The 12,770-nt window shown below is 55.2% G+C and overlaps 1 protein-coding gene across 1 annotated transcript; it reads left to right on the top strand.

Annotated features, from left to right (window-relative positions):
* The first annotated feature begins 1,815 nt into the window (after positions 1-1,815).
* PRPF19 (pre-mRNA processing factor 19) lies at positions 1,816-12,408 on the top strand. The gene is made up of 16 exons (XM_045485414.1): positions 1,816-2,095; positions 3,786-3,935; positions 4,122-4,198; positions 4,932-5,073; positions 5,157-5,230; positions 5,350-5,412; positions 6,278-6,319; positions 6,444-6,518; positions 6,853-6,928; positions 7,089-7,198; positions 8,514-8,669; positions 8,794-8,863; positions 9,094-9,179; positions 9,533-9,703; positions 9,847-9,952; positions 11,887-12,408. Exons 1-16 carry the CDS (start codon positions 2,077-2,079, stop codon positions 11,982-11,984), a joined length of 1,515 nt encoding a protein of 504 aa, XP_045341370.1. The 5' UTR covers positions 1,816-2,076; the 3' UTR covers positions 11,985-12,408.
* The last annotated feature ends 362 nt before the right edge of the window (positions 12,409-12,770 follow it).

Genomic DNA, 12,770 nt, shown 5'->3' with positions numbered 1-12,770 from the left:
ACGGTTCCTGATATCACAGCATTTGCCGTCTAGTGGAGAACACAGATATCAAACAGATACTTGTAAACGATGATATAAGTAAGTGATTATAGCTACCAGAATAGCTTGGAGAATTACAGGGTACTGTGGGGGACTGAACTTGAGTCAAGGGTCAAGAAAAAGGCTCCAGAGGAAGTGCCATTTCAAATGAGATTGAAGTTTCCTTTAGAGGCAATAGGAGGGGAGGAGAGAGGAGGGAGGTGTGTCAGGCACAAGTAGTGAAACCAGCCAGAGGGAGTAAGTTTGAGGACTTGAAAGGGAAGCTGGAGAGAAGATCAGGTGGTGGAGGTCAGTAGGGGCTAGATGGTACAGGACTTGGGGGCCAGTTTTCTCTGCCAGGAATACTCTCCCTCATTCAGGTCTCGGCAAAAATGTCACCTCCTCAGACATGACCTCCCTGAATACCCCTCGTAATGCAGCCCATCTCTCCCATCCACACCACTTCCCATCCGTCTTTCTCTGATTTGTGGTATTCTTGGCCCTTACCACTCTCTGGAATTTTCTTCTTAGAGTTGATTGTCTATGCCACCCCCCTCCCCCAAAGAACGTAAGCTCCAAGACAGCAGAAACCTTGTTCGCCATCACCATTTGTATCTCCAGTTACCAGAGCAGAGTCTGGCACAGAGGCACCCAATCAATATTTGTTGAATGAATGAAAAGCCTGAGGAATAGCAGAAATAGATTTTTCATGGAAAGGGGATCACTGGCTGTTCTATAAAAAGTGGATTAGAAGGAGGCTAGGCTGGAAACAAGACCAATTAGGATGCTATTTTACTGCTGCAAGGGAGAGATAATAGTGGTTTGGACAATCTTGCTTGGCTTCAGGGATAATGATAACAAACATGAACGCGTGTATCGTACTTATTATGTGTCAAAGTACAAAGCACTTTTTAATATTAACTCCTCACAACAACCCTGTGAGCTAGTTCAACCTTTATTATTTTACAGATGAGGAAATTAAGGAGAGAATGTCATACAGTTTGCTAGCTGGGTGAGCTGGGATTAGAGCACCCACAGGCTGGCTTCAGAGTCCATGCTCTTGACCACTATGCCTTACTGCCCCATATACCTGCAGCCGTGCTTCTCTCCAAGCCTGTGTGCATGCTCTTGGGATGCCCTCTGCTCTCTCCTATCTGAATATTGCCCACCTGTCAAAATCCAGCTCATTCACACCTCTTCAGCCAAGAGGACTTCACTGATCACACCCGTCTGTCCTGCTTTGTCTGGATCCCTTAGAGTCCACACCACGTGTTCTGTACATGATTCCTTAATCTTATCTTACAGGTATCCACTTAGAACCGACAGATCTGAGCTCTTCCAGCCTAGCTAAGTCGTGCAGGAAAGGGGCCGAAAAGGTGATGACTTGCCCAAGATCACAGCGCGAATTGGTAGTAGGGGCAGGACCAGAACCATTTCTTAGCCAGTGCTAGTTTCTCTATCCCTCTGTTATCCGCGCTTTCTTCCCCGGTCACCTAGCAGTGATTTTCAAAGGGCAGTCCTAGATACACCTGCCTCAGAATCACGTGGAGTACGCCCTGAAAATACATACTGTCTAAGGCAGACCCCGGGAATATGCATTTTAACAAGTTCGTCAGGAAATTCTCATACGCTAAGAAGTTTGCAAGACGACGGTCCCACGGACCAGCGCAGCGCCGGTCTCGACAAAACCTCGTTCCTCGCATTGGCTTTAAATTCCCACTGCATTGTGGGAAATGTAGTTCCGACTTCGTGTCCGCCCCCGGGAGCGCTTTACGGAAGGAGCCGAGCCTGTCCGGAAATGGCCGAGTATTCCCTGGCGGGCCCTTTCCTGCCCGGCTGCATTGTGGGAAAGGGCAGTTTCCGTTAGGTGCTGGAGGCTGAGGCGCGCGACCGGCCGCAGCCCCACGTGAAGCTCTACGCGAGCATCGCTCGGCGGGGCCGCTCCCCGCCAGCCGCGGAGCGTCCCGGAAACAGCGGGGGACCGGAAGCGGCCCGCGGCGGCGCAGAAGCGAATCCCGGAGCCCGGTGCCAGGCGCCTCGGAGCGCAGCGACGGCGCCATGTCCCTGATCTGCTCGAGTGAGTGTCGGCTGCGGCCGATCGCGGGTCGCAGGGGGCCGGAGCGCGGAGCGGGAGGAGCTGCGGGCCGCTGCGGTGCCGGGGTCGGGGCGGAGGCGACAGCAGGGCTCCCGGGGGGCAGGGCGGCGGCTTGTCAGCGCGGGGGTCCTCCTCCTCCTCAGCGTGGGGTGCATTTGCGCAGCGCTTCACAGTTTACATAACGCCTCAAGTTTATTGTCGCAGACGTCACTGAGGCCAGCCACCTCGTTTACGCAGTGAACTGAGGCCTGGATGGAGGGAGCTTGGTGCAGGGAGACAGCTGTGGTGTAGGAATCGGGCTTGTGCAGGACCTCCCTTCCCGATTGGCTTTGTGATCTGGCGCAGGCTCTGGGCCTCAGTTTCCTCATCTGCAGAAAGAGGGCATTCATTTGCACGGGCTGACGCCGGAGGTCCCGCGCGGGTAGTCAGAGATTCTGCAGTTTGCGAAGGTCACACAGTGAGTTGGAGGCAGTGACAGGGCTGGAATCCAGGCCCCTGGCTCCCAGCCTCAGGCTGCACGGCCACCAAACACAGCGCACATTTATAAAGCCTTTTGGTCTACGCCCCGCTTCCAAGTCTGTGATCTCATTTTATTCTCACAAGAATTCTCCAGAACAGACGTGACGATCCGGGTTTTACAGATGAGGATGCAAGGCTCAAGGAGAGTGTCGCATGGGCGGTGGGGCTAGTTTCTCTGCCCCCTGAATCCGTGCCTTTTTCATGCCTTGCGCAGTCTTTCCTTTTGGTATTTTAATGCGGCGCGCATCGGTTTTGCATTCTCATTGTTCCGTCAGGTTAGGAGATCATCCCTTCTCTGTTTGCTTCCAGCTCTCCAGCCGCCCCCCCTCCTCCCCGCCCTGCTCTTCTCGGAACCCCTCCATAAATCCAAAAACAGGGAGGAAGGGAAATGAGGGCTAGAAAAAGGAATCTTTCATATTGAAGAAATCGCAGCTTGCAGAGTGTTTTCTCGCTGGTTGTCCCCTCTCAGTCTTGCGTCTTGCGGAAGGTTCCCCCCCCCCCCCCCCGCCCCATTCCCAGCACCATCCTTCCTTTAGATGTTTACACGAGATGTTTACTGGGTGCCTGCTGGGCATCTGCATTGTACTGGAAGTCAGAGACCAGCCATAATCCCTATCCTCAAGGGGTGCATCGTCTACTGGGGCTGGCATGTAAATGATACCTCTGTTGGGGGTTGTGAGGATGAGTTAATCAATGGAAAGTGTTTAGAGTCATGCGTGGCACCTGATAAACACCACGTAAATGTTTCTTCTTGTTATAACGCTTGTCACGTTGCTGTGTGATTTCTTTGTCTATCAATCCACCGAGGCTCTAGGTAGAGATTTGAGTGGCCGTCTGTATCTGTGTCATAGAGCATAATGGGTGCCGAAGCATCTTTGTTCCAAACGGAGATGGGTGGGGATTATCGACTGCTCTGTAGGTGCGTGACACATCGTAGTCGCGCAGAATCATTTGTTGACTGCCTGTCAGGAGAGCGATGGAGAAGCTAGTCGTGTAGCCGTACAGATAGGGGGGGCTACGAAACTGGTTGTCACGTCCTGCTTTCTGTTGAGTGTGGGGACATGTTTTGTTGGGGCCAGTAGCCTGTGAGGCATCCCCTTGTCCCGAGGTCCCTTTCACCACCCCAAGCTCACTGCCTGCCTTTTCTCCACAGTCTCCAATGAAGTGCCCGAGCACCCATGCGTGTCCCCTGTCTCTAATCATGTTTATGAGCGGCGGCTCATTGAGAAGTATATTGCGGAGAATGGCACAGACCCCATCAACAACCAGCCCCTGTCCGAGGAGCAGCTCATCGACATCAAAGGTGCCTGGCGGCTGGCCTCCGTCCAGGGCTGTTGTAACTCCAAGCTTGACAGGGTGGGAGGTGGTGCCGGCCCCCAGAGAGGGAGATAGTGCTCTGTTCACGCAGGCTGAAGGGGAAGGGGGGGGATGGGGAGAGGAAGAGTCCCCGCCTTACGGTTCTTCGCATCCGCTCTCCCTCTCTTGGCAGTTGCTCACCCCATCCGGCCCAAGCCTCCCTCCGCCACCAGCATCCCAGCCATCCTGAAAGCCTTGCAGGATGAGTGGGTGAGTCCCTGGAAGGGAACCGACGGCTCCCTCCTTGAGGAGGGTGGACCACGGCACTAGGACTCGGGTGGGAAGGACGGAGCCTCGTGTTTTGTTTGGAGGGGCAAGACGATCGTGGAGGAGGCGGCAGCCGGTTGTCGAAGTCGCACAGGTCCGGGGTCCCGGTTTAGCTCCCTTGCTCACTTGCCACGTGTCCTTGGGCACCTCGCTCAGATGTGAGTGCTGGGTTTCCTGACCGTGACAAGAACTTGGGCCGATCTCTCCGGGTTTGGGGAGAATTAGAATAAGGTTAGAGTGTCACCCTCATGACATCACGGACTTGCCTCATTTGTGGGTGCATCCGCAGCGCCAGGAGCAGCACCTGGTACTTAGTAGGTGCTCTGCAAGATGAAGGAATGAGTACGTCTTGAGCGACTGTCTTGCACTGCACCCGACACAATGAGGGCAGTCCTAAATGTCGGCAGTGGCATTATTACTCCGACACGGGGTGGGGGGCGGCCGCGTGGCACTGAGATTTGCCAGTAAATCAGTGGAGACGGGGGTGGGAGAGAGCCGGCTGCCACTCCTCTCGGCGCCCCGTGTTGGCATGGGGCAGGAGCTCCGGAGCGGCTGCCGGCGTACGCACGGTCCTGGCCGTGGAAGGAGGAGGCCGTGTCCTCCTAACCTGGCCTCTCCTGCTGGGTGCTCCCTGACCCTCCCCACCCCTCATGGTGGCGTGTCCCTCCCCCCCCAGGATGCAGTCATGCTGCACAGCTTCACTCTGCGCCAGCAGCTGCAGACGACCCGCCAGGAGCTGTCCCACGCGCTCTACCAGCACGACGCCGCCTGCCGTGTCATTGCCCGTCTCACCAAGGAAGTTACTGCTGCCCGAGAAGGTGCAGCCTCCGCCCCGCCACTCCCCCCTCTGGGCCGGTCCTGCTTTGTAATCCCCCGTTTCTAACGTGTTCTTCTCTCCTAGCTCTGGCTACCCTGAAACCCCAGGCCGGTCTCATCGTGCCCCAGGCCGTGCCGAGCTCGCAGCCGAGTGTCGCGGTGAGTGTCCACCCCTCCCTGCCTGTCAGCAGCCCCTGGTGTGTGGGGTCTCACGCGGCTCTCCTGCAGGAGTCTTTGGCGTTCTGTGCCCTCCTCACCTCTACCTCTCTTGTCTTCAGGGTGCAGGCGAGCCGATGGATTTGGGCGAGCTGGTGGGAATGACCCCCGAGATTATCCAGAAGGTGAGTTGTTGGAGGTCACTTGGTGGGGATGGGTCAGCCCTCGGTCCCCCCTGCCGTCCGCCTTGAGTGCGGTGTGACTAGAAACACCGCTCCGTGTGTGGCTCGGCAGAGTGGTGCTGAGCGCGGGCTCGGCCCGCACTGCCTGCGTTCGTGCTCTCAGGTCACTGCTGACAAGCCCAGGACCTTGGGCCGACTCAACCGACTCCATGTCCTGTTTCCCTTCCAGACCGAGAGTAAACGGTGTCTATTTTCTAGGCTCGTGGAATTTACAAGATTGTAGTTACCGGTAGTGCAGCTTGGAGCTCTTACTGTTATCAGGGTCCTTTGCAGGTCGTAGAACGCTTTTGTTACGCGTTTTTGAGGGAGACAGGACAGATGGAGAACCTGAGGCTCGGATTCAAAGGCAGGCTCCCAAGAGGCCGAGCGGGCCCGATTCCAGGGCCAGCGCCTCTGTCGTACTCACGGCCTCTCCTTTTGTTGGAGCTGCTCGTTTGTGTCTTGTCCGAGCACTTTCCCTGCTCAGCTTGCAACCTCCTGGTGCACACGTGTGAACTCGGTCTGGGAGCCCTGCACTGCTGGCTCAGGTGCTCACTCAGCCATTTGTCCCCTCTGAGGTCTTGGGCAAGTGACCTCACTCCCCTGAGGCTCAGTGTCCTCCCGCATGAAGTAAGGTCATCCGCACCCCCTCATCAGGTTGGGGGGGAAAGTAAGTGGAGGTAACGCACGTGAGCCTTTAGCACAGAACCCGGCAGATCGCAGGTGTGGTTGCCACTTGTGAAGGCCTAGATGTGACCAGCGTCCGGCGTGCCGCTGGCCTGGCACAGTGCTTGGTCTCACGTTGCGCCTGTTCCCCTCTCTTCCCCAGCTCCAAGACAAGGCCACCGTGCTGACCACGGAGCGTAAGAAGGTGAGTCCTCCAGAGCCAGGAGAGGGCTGGCCGGTGGAGGCGGCTGACGCCTTAGGGGAAAGGGGGCTCGCTGAATCCTGCACTCACTGCTGCTTTTGTGGGGGGCGCTTTTCCTTTTTCTCAGAGAGGGAAGACTGTGCCTGAGGAGCTGGTGAAGCCGGAGGAGCTGAGCAAATACCGGCAGGTGGCATCCCACGTGGTGAGTGGCCAGGTCCCCGCTAACTGGGAGGCGGGGTGTTGCAGCTGTTGCTGGGGTGGGCAGGTCAGCGTGGGGGGGCGGGGGGGGGGGCTGTAGAGCTGCCTGGGGGCCCCAGCCACTGCGTCCCAGGGCTTGTCTTCTTGCCCGGGGCTGGCTTTCCCAGTAGTGCGGCGAGGGACGTGCCGCCTCCAGGCAGAAGGCCAAGCGCAGCGGATAAGGAACAGAAGTCACTCTTGTTCCCCTGGGCCTGGGGTGGAAGTGGGGGCGTTGGCGTGGCTTCATGGCTGGCCTCGATTTGGCCGTGACTGGGTTTGGTGTCGCGCCCTCCGCTCAGGGCTTGCACAGTGCCAGCATTCCTGGGATCCTCGCCCTGGACCTCTGCCCTGCCGACACCAACAAGATCCTCACTGGTGAGAGCCGGTCTGGCCCCGCGGGCCGAGGCGGGGCGGGTGGCAGGGTAGGGGCACGCTCCTGTCCTCTGCATGGGCCTTGGGGGCAGGAGTACCGTCTTCAGCCGAGGGACGCGGGTGGGCATGACTCACTGTTGGATCTCGTTTGGGTCCTTTCCAGGAGGGGCGGATAAAAATGTTGTCGTCTTCGACAAGAGTTCTGAGCAAATCCTGGCCACCCTCAAAGGCCATACCAAGAAAGTCACCAGTGTGGTGTTCCACCCTTCCCAGGTAAAGGGTCCTGCCAGTCACCCTGGGTCCCTCATTCCTGCGCCCTGGTTTTGGTGGTTTAGGGTTGCAGACCCAGTCACCCAGCGCCGTGCCGTGTCCTTGTGAAGTGAAGTGGGCCCGAGGAGGAGCACTGAGCCTCCAGAGTGGGCCCTTCAAGGCCTTTGTTTACAGCCGTGGGTCACCCTGTCCTCCGTGCAGAAGCCCCTAAAGCAGTGGCCTTCAGCCCAGGGAAAGGGAGGAAATGAGAGCTGGAACAAGCAGACTCATAGGCACGTGGCGTGTTAGGAAAAGGAAGAAAGTCCTGTAGTGTTTATAGTACAAGCTGTGGAAAACAAAGCTGAGCAAAATCTTAACGTATCTGGGAAGGACAGGTGCGTCCACATTCCCTTGGTCCTGCGGGGTCGGGGGGAACTTGACATCAGCCGTTGGACATGGTGCGGGCTAAAATTGATGGAGTTGCTGGTTTAGAGGGTACAGGCAGCCTTTCGACCAGGTTAGTGACATTGTGGGATTTGAGTCTTTAGGTCTGGGACGGTTTGGGTCTAAGACTGTAGGATTGTGGCTGGGTCTGTGCTTCCCAATTAGCCTCTTCCCTGTCCCTTAAGGAAATTAGAAATAGGTGAATACTGTGGATTTTTCATAAAACTGAATGTTTTTAAAATGGGAGGCACTCCTTTCCTGCGGCCAGGTGTTGATAAGTTGTCTCTCTTATGAAATCGTGTCGATGAAAGATGGTGGTTGTTTTTACCTTACAGTGTTTAACGTCCTAACCCAAATAATTGGTGCGTGTACACGGTAGAAGTTCTCTCTGCCCCGAATCCTTCTGAGGATTAACTTGCTCCTAAAATCCTGGAGTCTGTGATGCAGCAAAATAGGCCCTTGCAGACCCTCACAGACCCTCTGCTGTTCAGAAGTACGCTGTTCCTGACAGTAGCCATTAGCTAGCTACATGTGTCTATTTGAACAGAGTGAAATAAACTCAAATTAAAAAAACTCAGTTCCTCAGTTGCACCGGTCACCTTTCTCTCTCTGGTACTAGAAACAGGGCGTGGGAGATTGCTCTCTGCTACAGTTACCCTTCTTACCACTAGACAGTGAAGCCTTCTCTTCTAGGCCAATGCTGTTTGAGTTACCATTTCAAATGGCGTTTACCATTGGCTCTCACGCATCACCAGTTGGATGGATGGTTCTGGGCAGGACAGGCCTGAAAGAGAAGCAGTTGTTGGGCTCATGGCCATCCCCACCCCCCTTTTGTAAGACTGTTGGGGTCGATCTCTTCTGCCTCTGATATTTTGCCTCTTGTTTTTCCTTTTAGGAGCTGGTGTTTTCTGCCTCCCCAGATGCTACTATCAGGATTTGGTCGGTCCCGAATGCCTCTTGCGTGCAGGTTGTTCGGGCCCATGAGAGCGCAGTGACGGGCCTCAGCCTCCATGCCACTGGGGACTATCTCCTGAGCTCCTCCGATGACCAGGTGCGGTCCCAGCCCAGACCCTGCAGAGGCCTGCTGGTCTCCAAGCTTGAACATCCGGGGAGGAGGGAACACCTTCCTGTTGGGCACCCATTTTCTTACTGGCTCGCTGTCTCTATTTTTTCAGTACTGGGCCTTCTCTGACATCCAGACAGGGCGTGTGCTCACCAAGGTGACAGATGAGACCTCTGGCTGCTGTAAGTTGTCATAGAGGCACTGGGCTCTGTCTGTCCTTTGGCTGCTTATCATTTATTTATGTGTTTTACTTAATCATTTGCTCCTTTGTTCTTAAGATTTATTTACCACCAGTGCCGGCCGGGTGCCAGGCGTTGTACCGGGCACGGTGAACAATGTGAAGAGAGGCCCCTTTTGCTGTGCTGGCCTCTCCCGTGGGCTCTGACCACAGCTCCCTGTCCCTCCCCCACAGCTCTCACCTGTGCACAGTTCCACCCTGATGGACTCATCTTCGGAACAGGCACCATGGACTCGCAGATTAAGATCTGGGACTTGAAGGTGGGACATGGCAGCCTCCATCTGAGGCCCAGGGTGTGAGCTCGTGACTATGCGGTGTGATAAGTGCCAGTGGCACCCGGCCCTTGGGTGTCCCAAGGGCAGAGACACGGTGGCTGTGCGTGCGTGTGTGTGTGTGTGTGTGTGTGCGCGCGCGCGTGCGCGCACGCCTGTGTGTGATGTGATGGATGTGGCCCGGGGTCTTGGGCTGGGCCATCTACCTCTGCGATTCCTGTTAGTTGTCCTTCCCTAAAGGACGGTGGAGGATGGCTCAGAGGTAGGCATCTGGCGAACTCCCCATTTTCTCTGGGTCGTGACCAGTGGGTGACGTTGTACCACTTGTCCTCCACCTGTAGGAGCGCACCAACGTGGCCAACTTCCCTGGCCACTCGGGCCCCATCACCAGCATTGCCTTCTCAGAGAATGGCTATTATCTGGCTACGGCGGCTGATGACTCCTCTGTCAAGCTCTGGGATCTGCGCAAACTTAAGAACTTTAAGACACTGCAGCTGGATAACAATTTTGAGGTGCGCCCCCTCCCTTCCCCAGCTCTGTCGGTTGCCTCTCCTCACTTGTTGATTCTTCAGTGAATCAGTCTAAACTGCTTCTGCGCATCCCTAATTGTCCCATAATTTCTGTTCTCGTGTGACCTCTCTCCTGGTTCTGGCAGGTGAAGTCACTGATCTTCGATCAGAGTGGTACCTACCTGGCCCTTGGGGGCACAGACGTCCAGATCTACATCTGCAAGCAGTGGACAGAGATCCTTCATTTCACAGGTAGGGTCTGACTCTGGGATCCTGAGGTCTCCGAGTGTCCTGGCCCAGAAGGAAGAGGGTAGATACCACGAGGTTAGGAATTTCCAGGGAGTAGGCCTGAGTTTGCCTAGGCAGCTTTTAATCCCTTCCTGAGGCGATAGAGTTTAGTGGCTAAGAAACTGCACTCAGGAGTCAGACTGCTGGGCTTTAAAGGTTGGCTCTACCCCTGCAAGCTGTGCGTCGTTGGACAAGTTACTTAGTCTCTCTGGGCAACGATAATAGGGCATACTCAGTGCGGTGAGTGTGTGAGGTTTTGCTGAGTTTTTATATGTATATAGATATATATGTGTGAAGTCACATTTATGCACATAAACGTATAAACAGATGAAATAGCTGTGTACTTACACACGTCCACATGTGCATAAATAATTAGAACCGTGTTTGGCACGCTTGTTTTGGATTTGCCATTGTTCAGCATTGTGTCTTTGTCTTCTGTGGGATTGGAGCAGTGACTAAGATCCAGGCTTTGCACTAATGGAATTTCCAGTCAGTTTAGGAGGGTAGATGTGGGATGAGTTCACAAATAATTACTTGATTGCAATTGGTTTCTGAAGTTTATTTAATTTGGGGGAGAGAGCGCTTGTGCGGGTGCAAGCAGGGGAGGGGCAGAGCGCGAGGAGAGGGGATCCTTAGCAGGCTCCACACTTAGCACGGAGTCCGACATAGGGCTCGATCCCACCACTGTGAGATCATGACCTGATCCGAAGTCAGGAGTGGACACTTCAACCAACTGAGGTCACCCAGGCGCCCCTACTTAATTGCGATTGTAAATGCCAGAGAAGAAAAGCATAAAATGCTGAGACTGCGGATAGTAGGGCTACTAACCTCCTGATAGTTGCGTGGCCCTGGGTACGTGATGTCCTCTTTGAGAGCCGTAGCTTTTTCATTTTTTAAAATGGTCACATTGGCACTGCTTTGCAGATGGTGCCAGCTGGTGACACAGAAATGGCTTGCGTGGTGACAGAGTGCCTGCTGCACACTTGGGTGCTGAGTGAATGGCAGCTGTTAGCTGTTTTTGTTGATGAAATTCTCATCCTCATTAGCAGGTTGTGAGCAAGACCCAAGATGCTTCTCCCACCCCCGTGTTCTCCTGAGCCCGGCTCGGTGTGTGTGTTCCAGGGGTGCCCAGGCCTAACTGGAACCCTTCGTTGGGCTCCGGTGTTTCGGAGTTGAGCGGGGTGCAGCAGTGGGCCGGAAGCACAGCCTGGGCTCTGTAGTGGGGGCTCCAGGCATTGTCCTAAGCCTTCAAGGAATTTGCTCTGATGCTCCTGAACTACCCCAATCCAGCAAGACACATCACCCAGCCCCTTCTGCCCTTGCTACAGCCCTGCCCTGTGCTGGGGGCCCAGGTTCCCTAAGTCGGAACCCCCTGAGCTAGGACAAGCTAATGGACGGTTCCGATTATAATATAAGCAAGGAGTTGGAACTAAATATATGCTATAAATAAATACGAGTCAGCTGAGCACTGAGGTTTTAAACCGAACTGAAAACTCAGCCCAATTTTTAAAAATAAGGTGGTGAGAAGTGGAAGAACAAGACCATGTCTGCTTGGTCTGTCCCGCCCTCTGCCGGGCTCCCAGTCAGTTCTAGGACTTGAACTGCGCAGAATTGCAGTTGCCCCAAAAGCTCAGGCAAGGAGGAGTGACGTTCCTCTGTTCACTCACCCCACAACAAAAACCTGAGTTGTCGCTGTGTGCCAGGCACCGAGTAAGGCCCTGGGGATGGATGTTTTGCAGGCTGGACTAGCGCCCTGCTCTCGGCCACATGAGTCCACTGGGAAGTAGCGAGCACTGACCCAGGGAGGGCTGGACAGACTGGGAGTAGATCATCAGGATCCGCACTCAGACCCGAGGGGGAGAAGCCTTCTCACCTTTGCCTCTCGTCTCTCTCCTCAGAGCATAGCGGCCTGACCACAGGGGTGGCCTTTGGGCACCACGCCAAGTTCATCGCTTCAACGGGCATGGACAGGAGCCTCAAGTTCTACAGCCTGTAGGCCCTGGCCCTTCTGATCTGGGAGCTGGGCCTCATCTCAGTAGAGGGGTAGAATTAGGGTGGGGGGGGTGGGGGGAGGAAGGGGAGAGACTAGCGGGGGAGGGGGGGGGTCTCTGGGGCGGGACATTCACATCATTTCACTCTGGTCCGGGTGGTGACCTGAGAGTCACAGCGGCGGGGACCACCCTCATCCATGCAACCTCCAGGCCTGACAGGAAGGATCATGGGAGGTAGAACTGTCACTCTCTGAAGGCTCGGGTCAGAGCCCAGGGCCTCTCCCCTCATGGTGTTCATGGAGTGTTCCAGTTCCTGGGAGATGGGGAGAGGCTGAGCCAAGGGACGTGTGAAGGGATGGGCATGAGGGCTCTTGCAGGTTTTTGTAAGCAGTGATTTAGTTTCATTAAAAAAAGAAAACAATAAACCTAGCACCTTCCTGTGTGTGTCTGTAAAAGGAGCCTTAAGCCGGGACGGCCAAGGGGAGGAAGCACGTTTGCCAGAAGGATTCTTTCATGCCCCTGCAGGCCTTGACCTTGGGTTTCAGAGGATCTCCTGTCACTGGCACCGCCACATCTTTTCTTTGTGGGACTGGCTTCCACAGCAGCCCAGAAGGGAGGGAGAAACAGCTTTTTCTGCTGGTGAGGAACTGTGAGCCTCCAGGAAGGGCTCCCTCCGCTGTGGGGGCTGCGAAACCTGTCCCAGGCTGGCTTACATCAGACATTCCAAGCTCTGGCTTTTGAATGTTTGAAGTAGAACTGATTCCAGGGGAGACCTCCAGATCATAAATAAA

The sequence above is a fragment of the Leopardus geoffroyi genome, chromosome D1 (assembly GCF_018350155.1).
Source record: "Leopardus geoffroyi isolate Oge1 chromosome D1, O.geoffroyi_Oge1_pat1.0, whole genome shotgun sequence".
NCBI classification, from domain to species: domain Eukaryota; kingdom Metazoa; phylum Chordata; class Mammalia; order Carnivora; family Felidae; genus Leopardus; species Leopardus geoffroyi.
Note: the sequence above shows the minus strand (reverse complement) of the source record. Positions and strands in the feature narration are given on the sequence as shown.

What these genes read in the sequence shown, in the direction of transcription:
- PRPF19 (XM_045485414.1), top strand. An exon ending in AGTTACTGCTGCCCGAGAAG is followed by an intron (nt 5,074 to 5,156) that starts GTGCAGCCTCCG and finishes CTTCTCTCCTAG; the next exon opens with CTCTGGCTACCCTGAAACCC. An exon ending in TGAGCTCCTCCGATGACCAG is followed by an intron (nt 8,670 to 8,793) that starts GTGCGGTCCCAG and finishes CTATTTTTTCAG; the next exon opens with TACTGGGCCTTCTCTGACAT.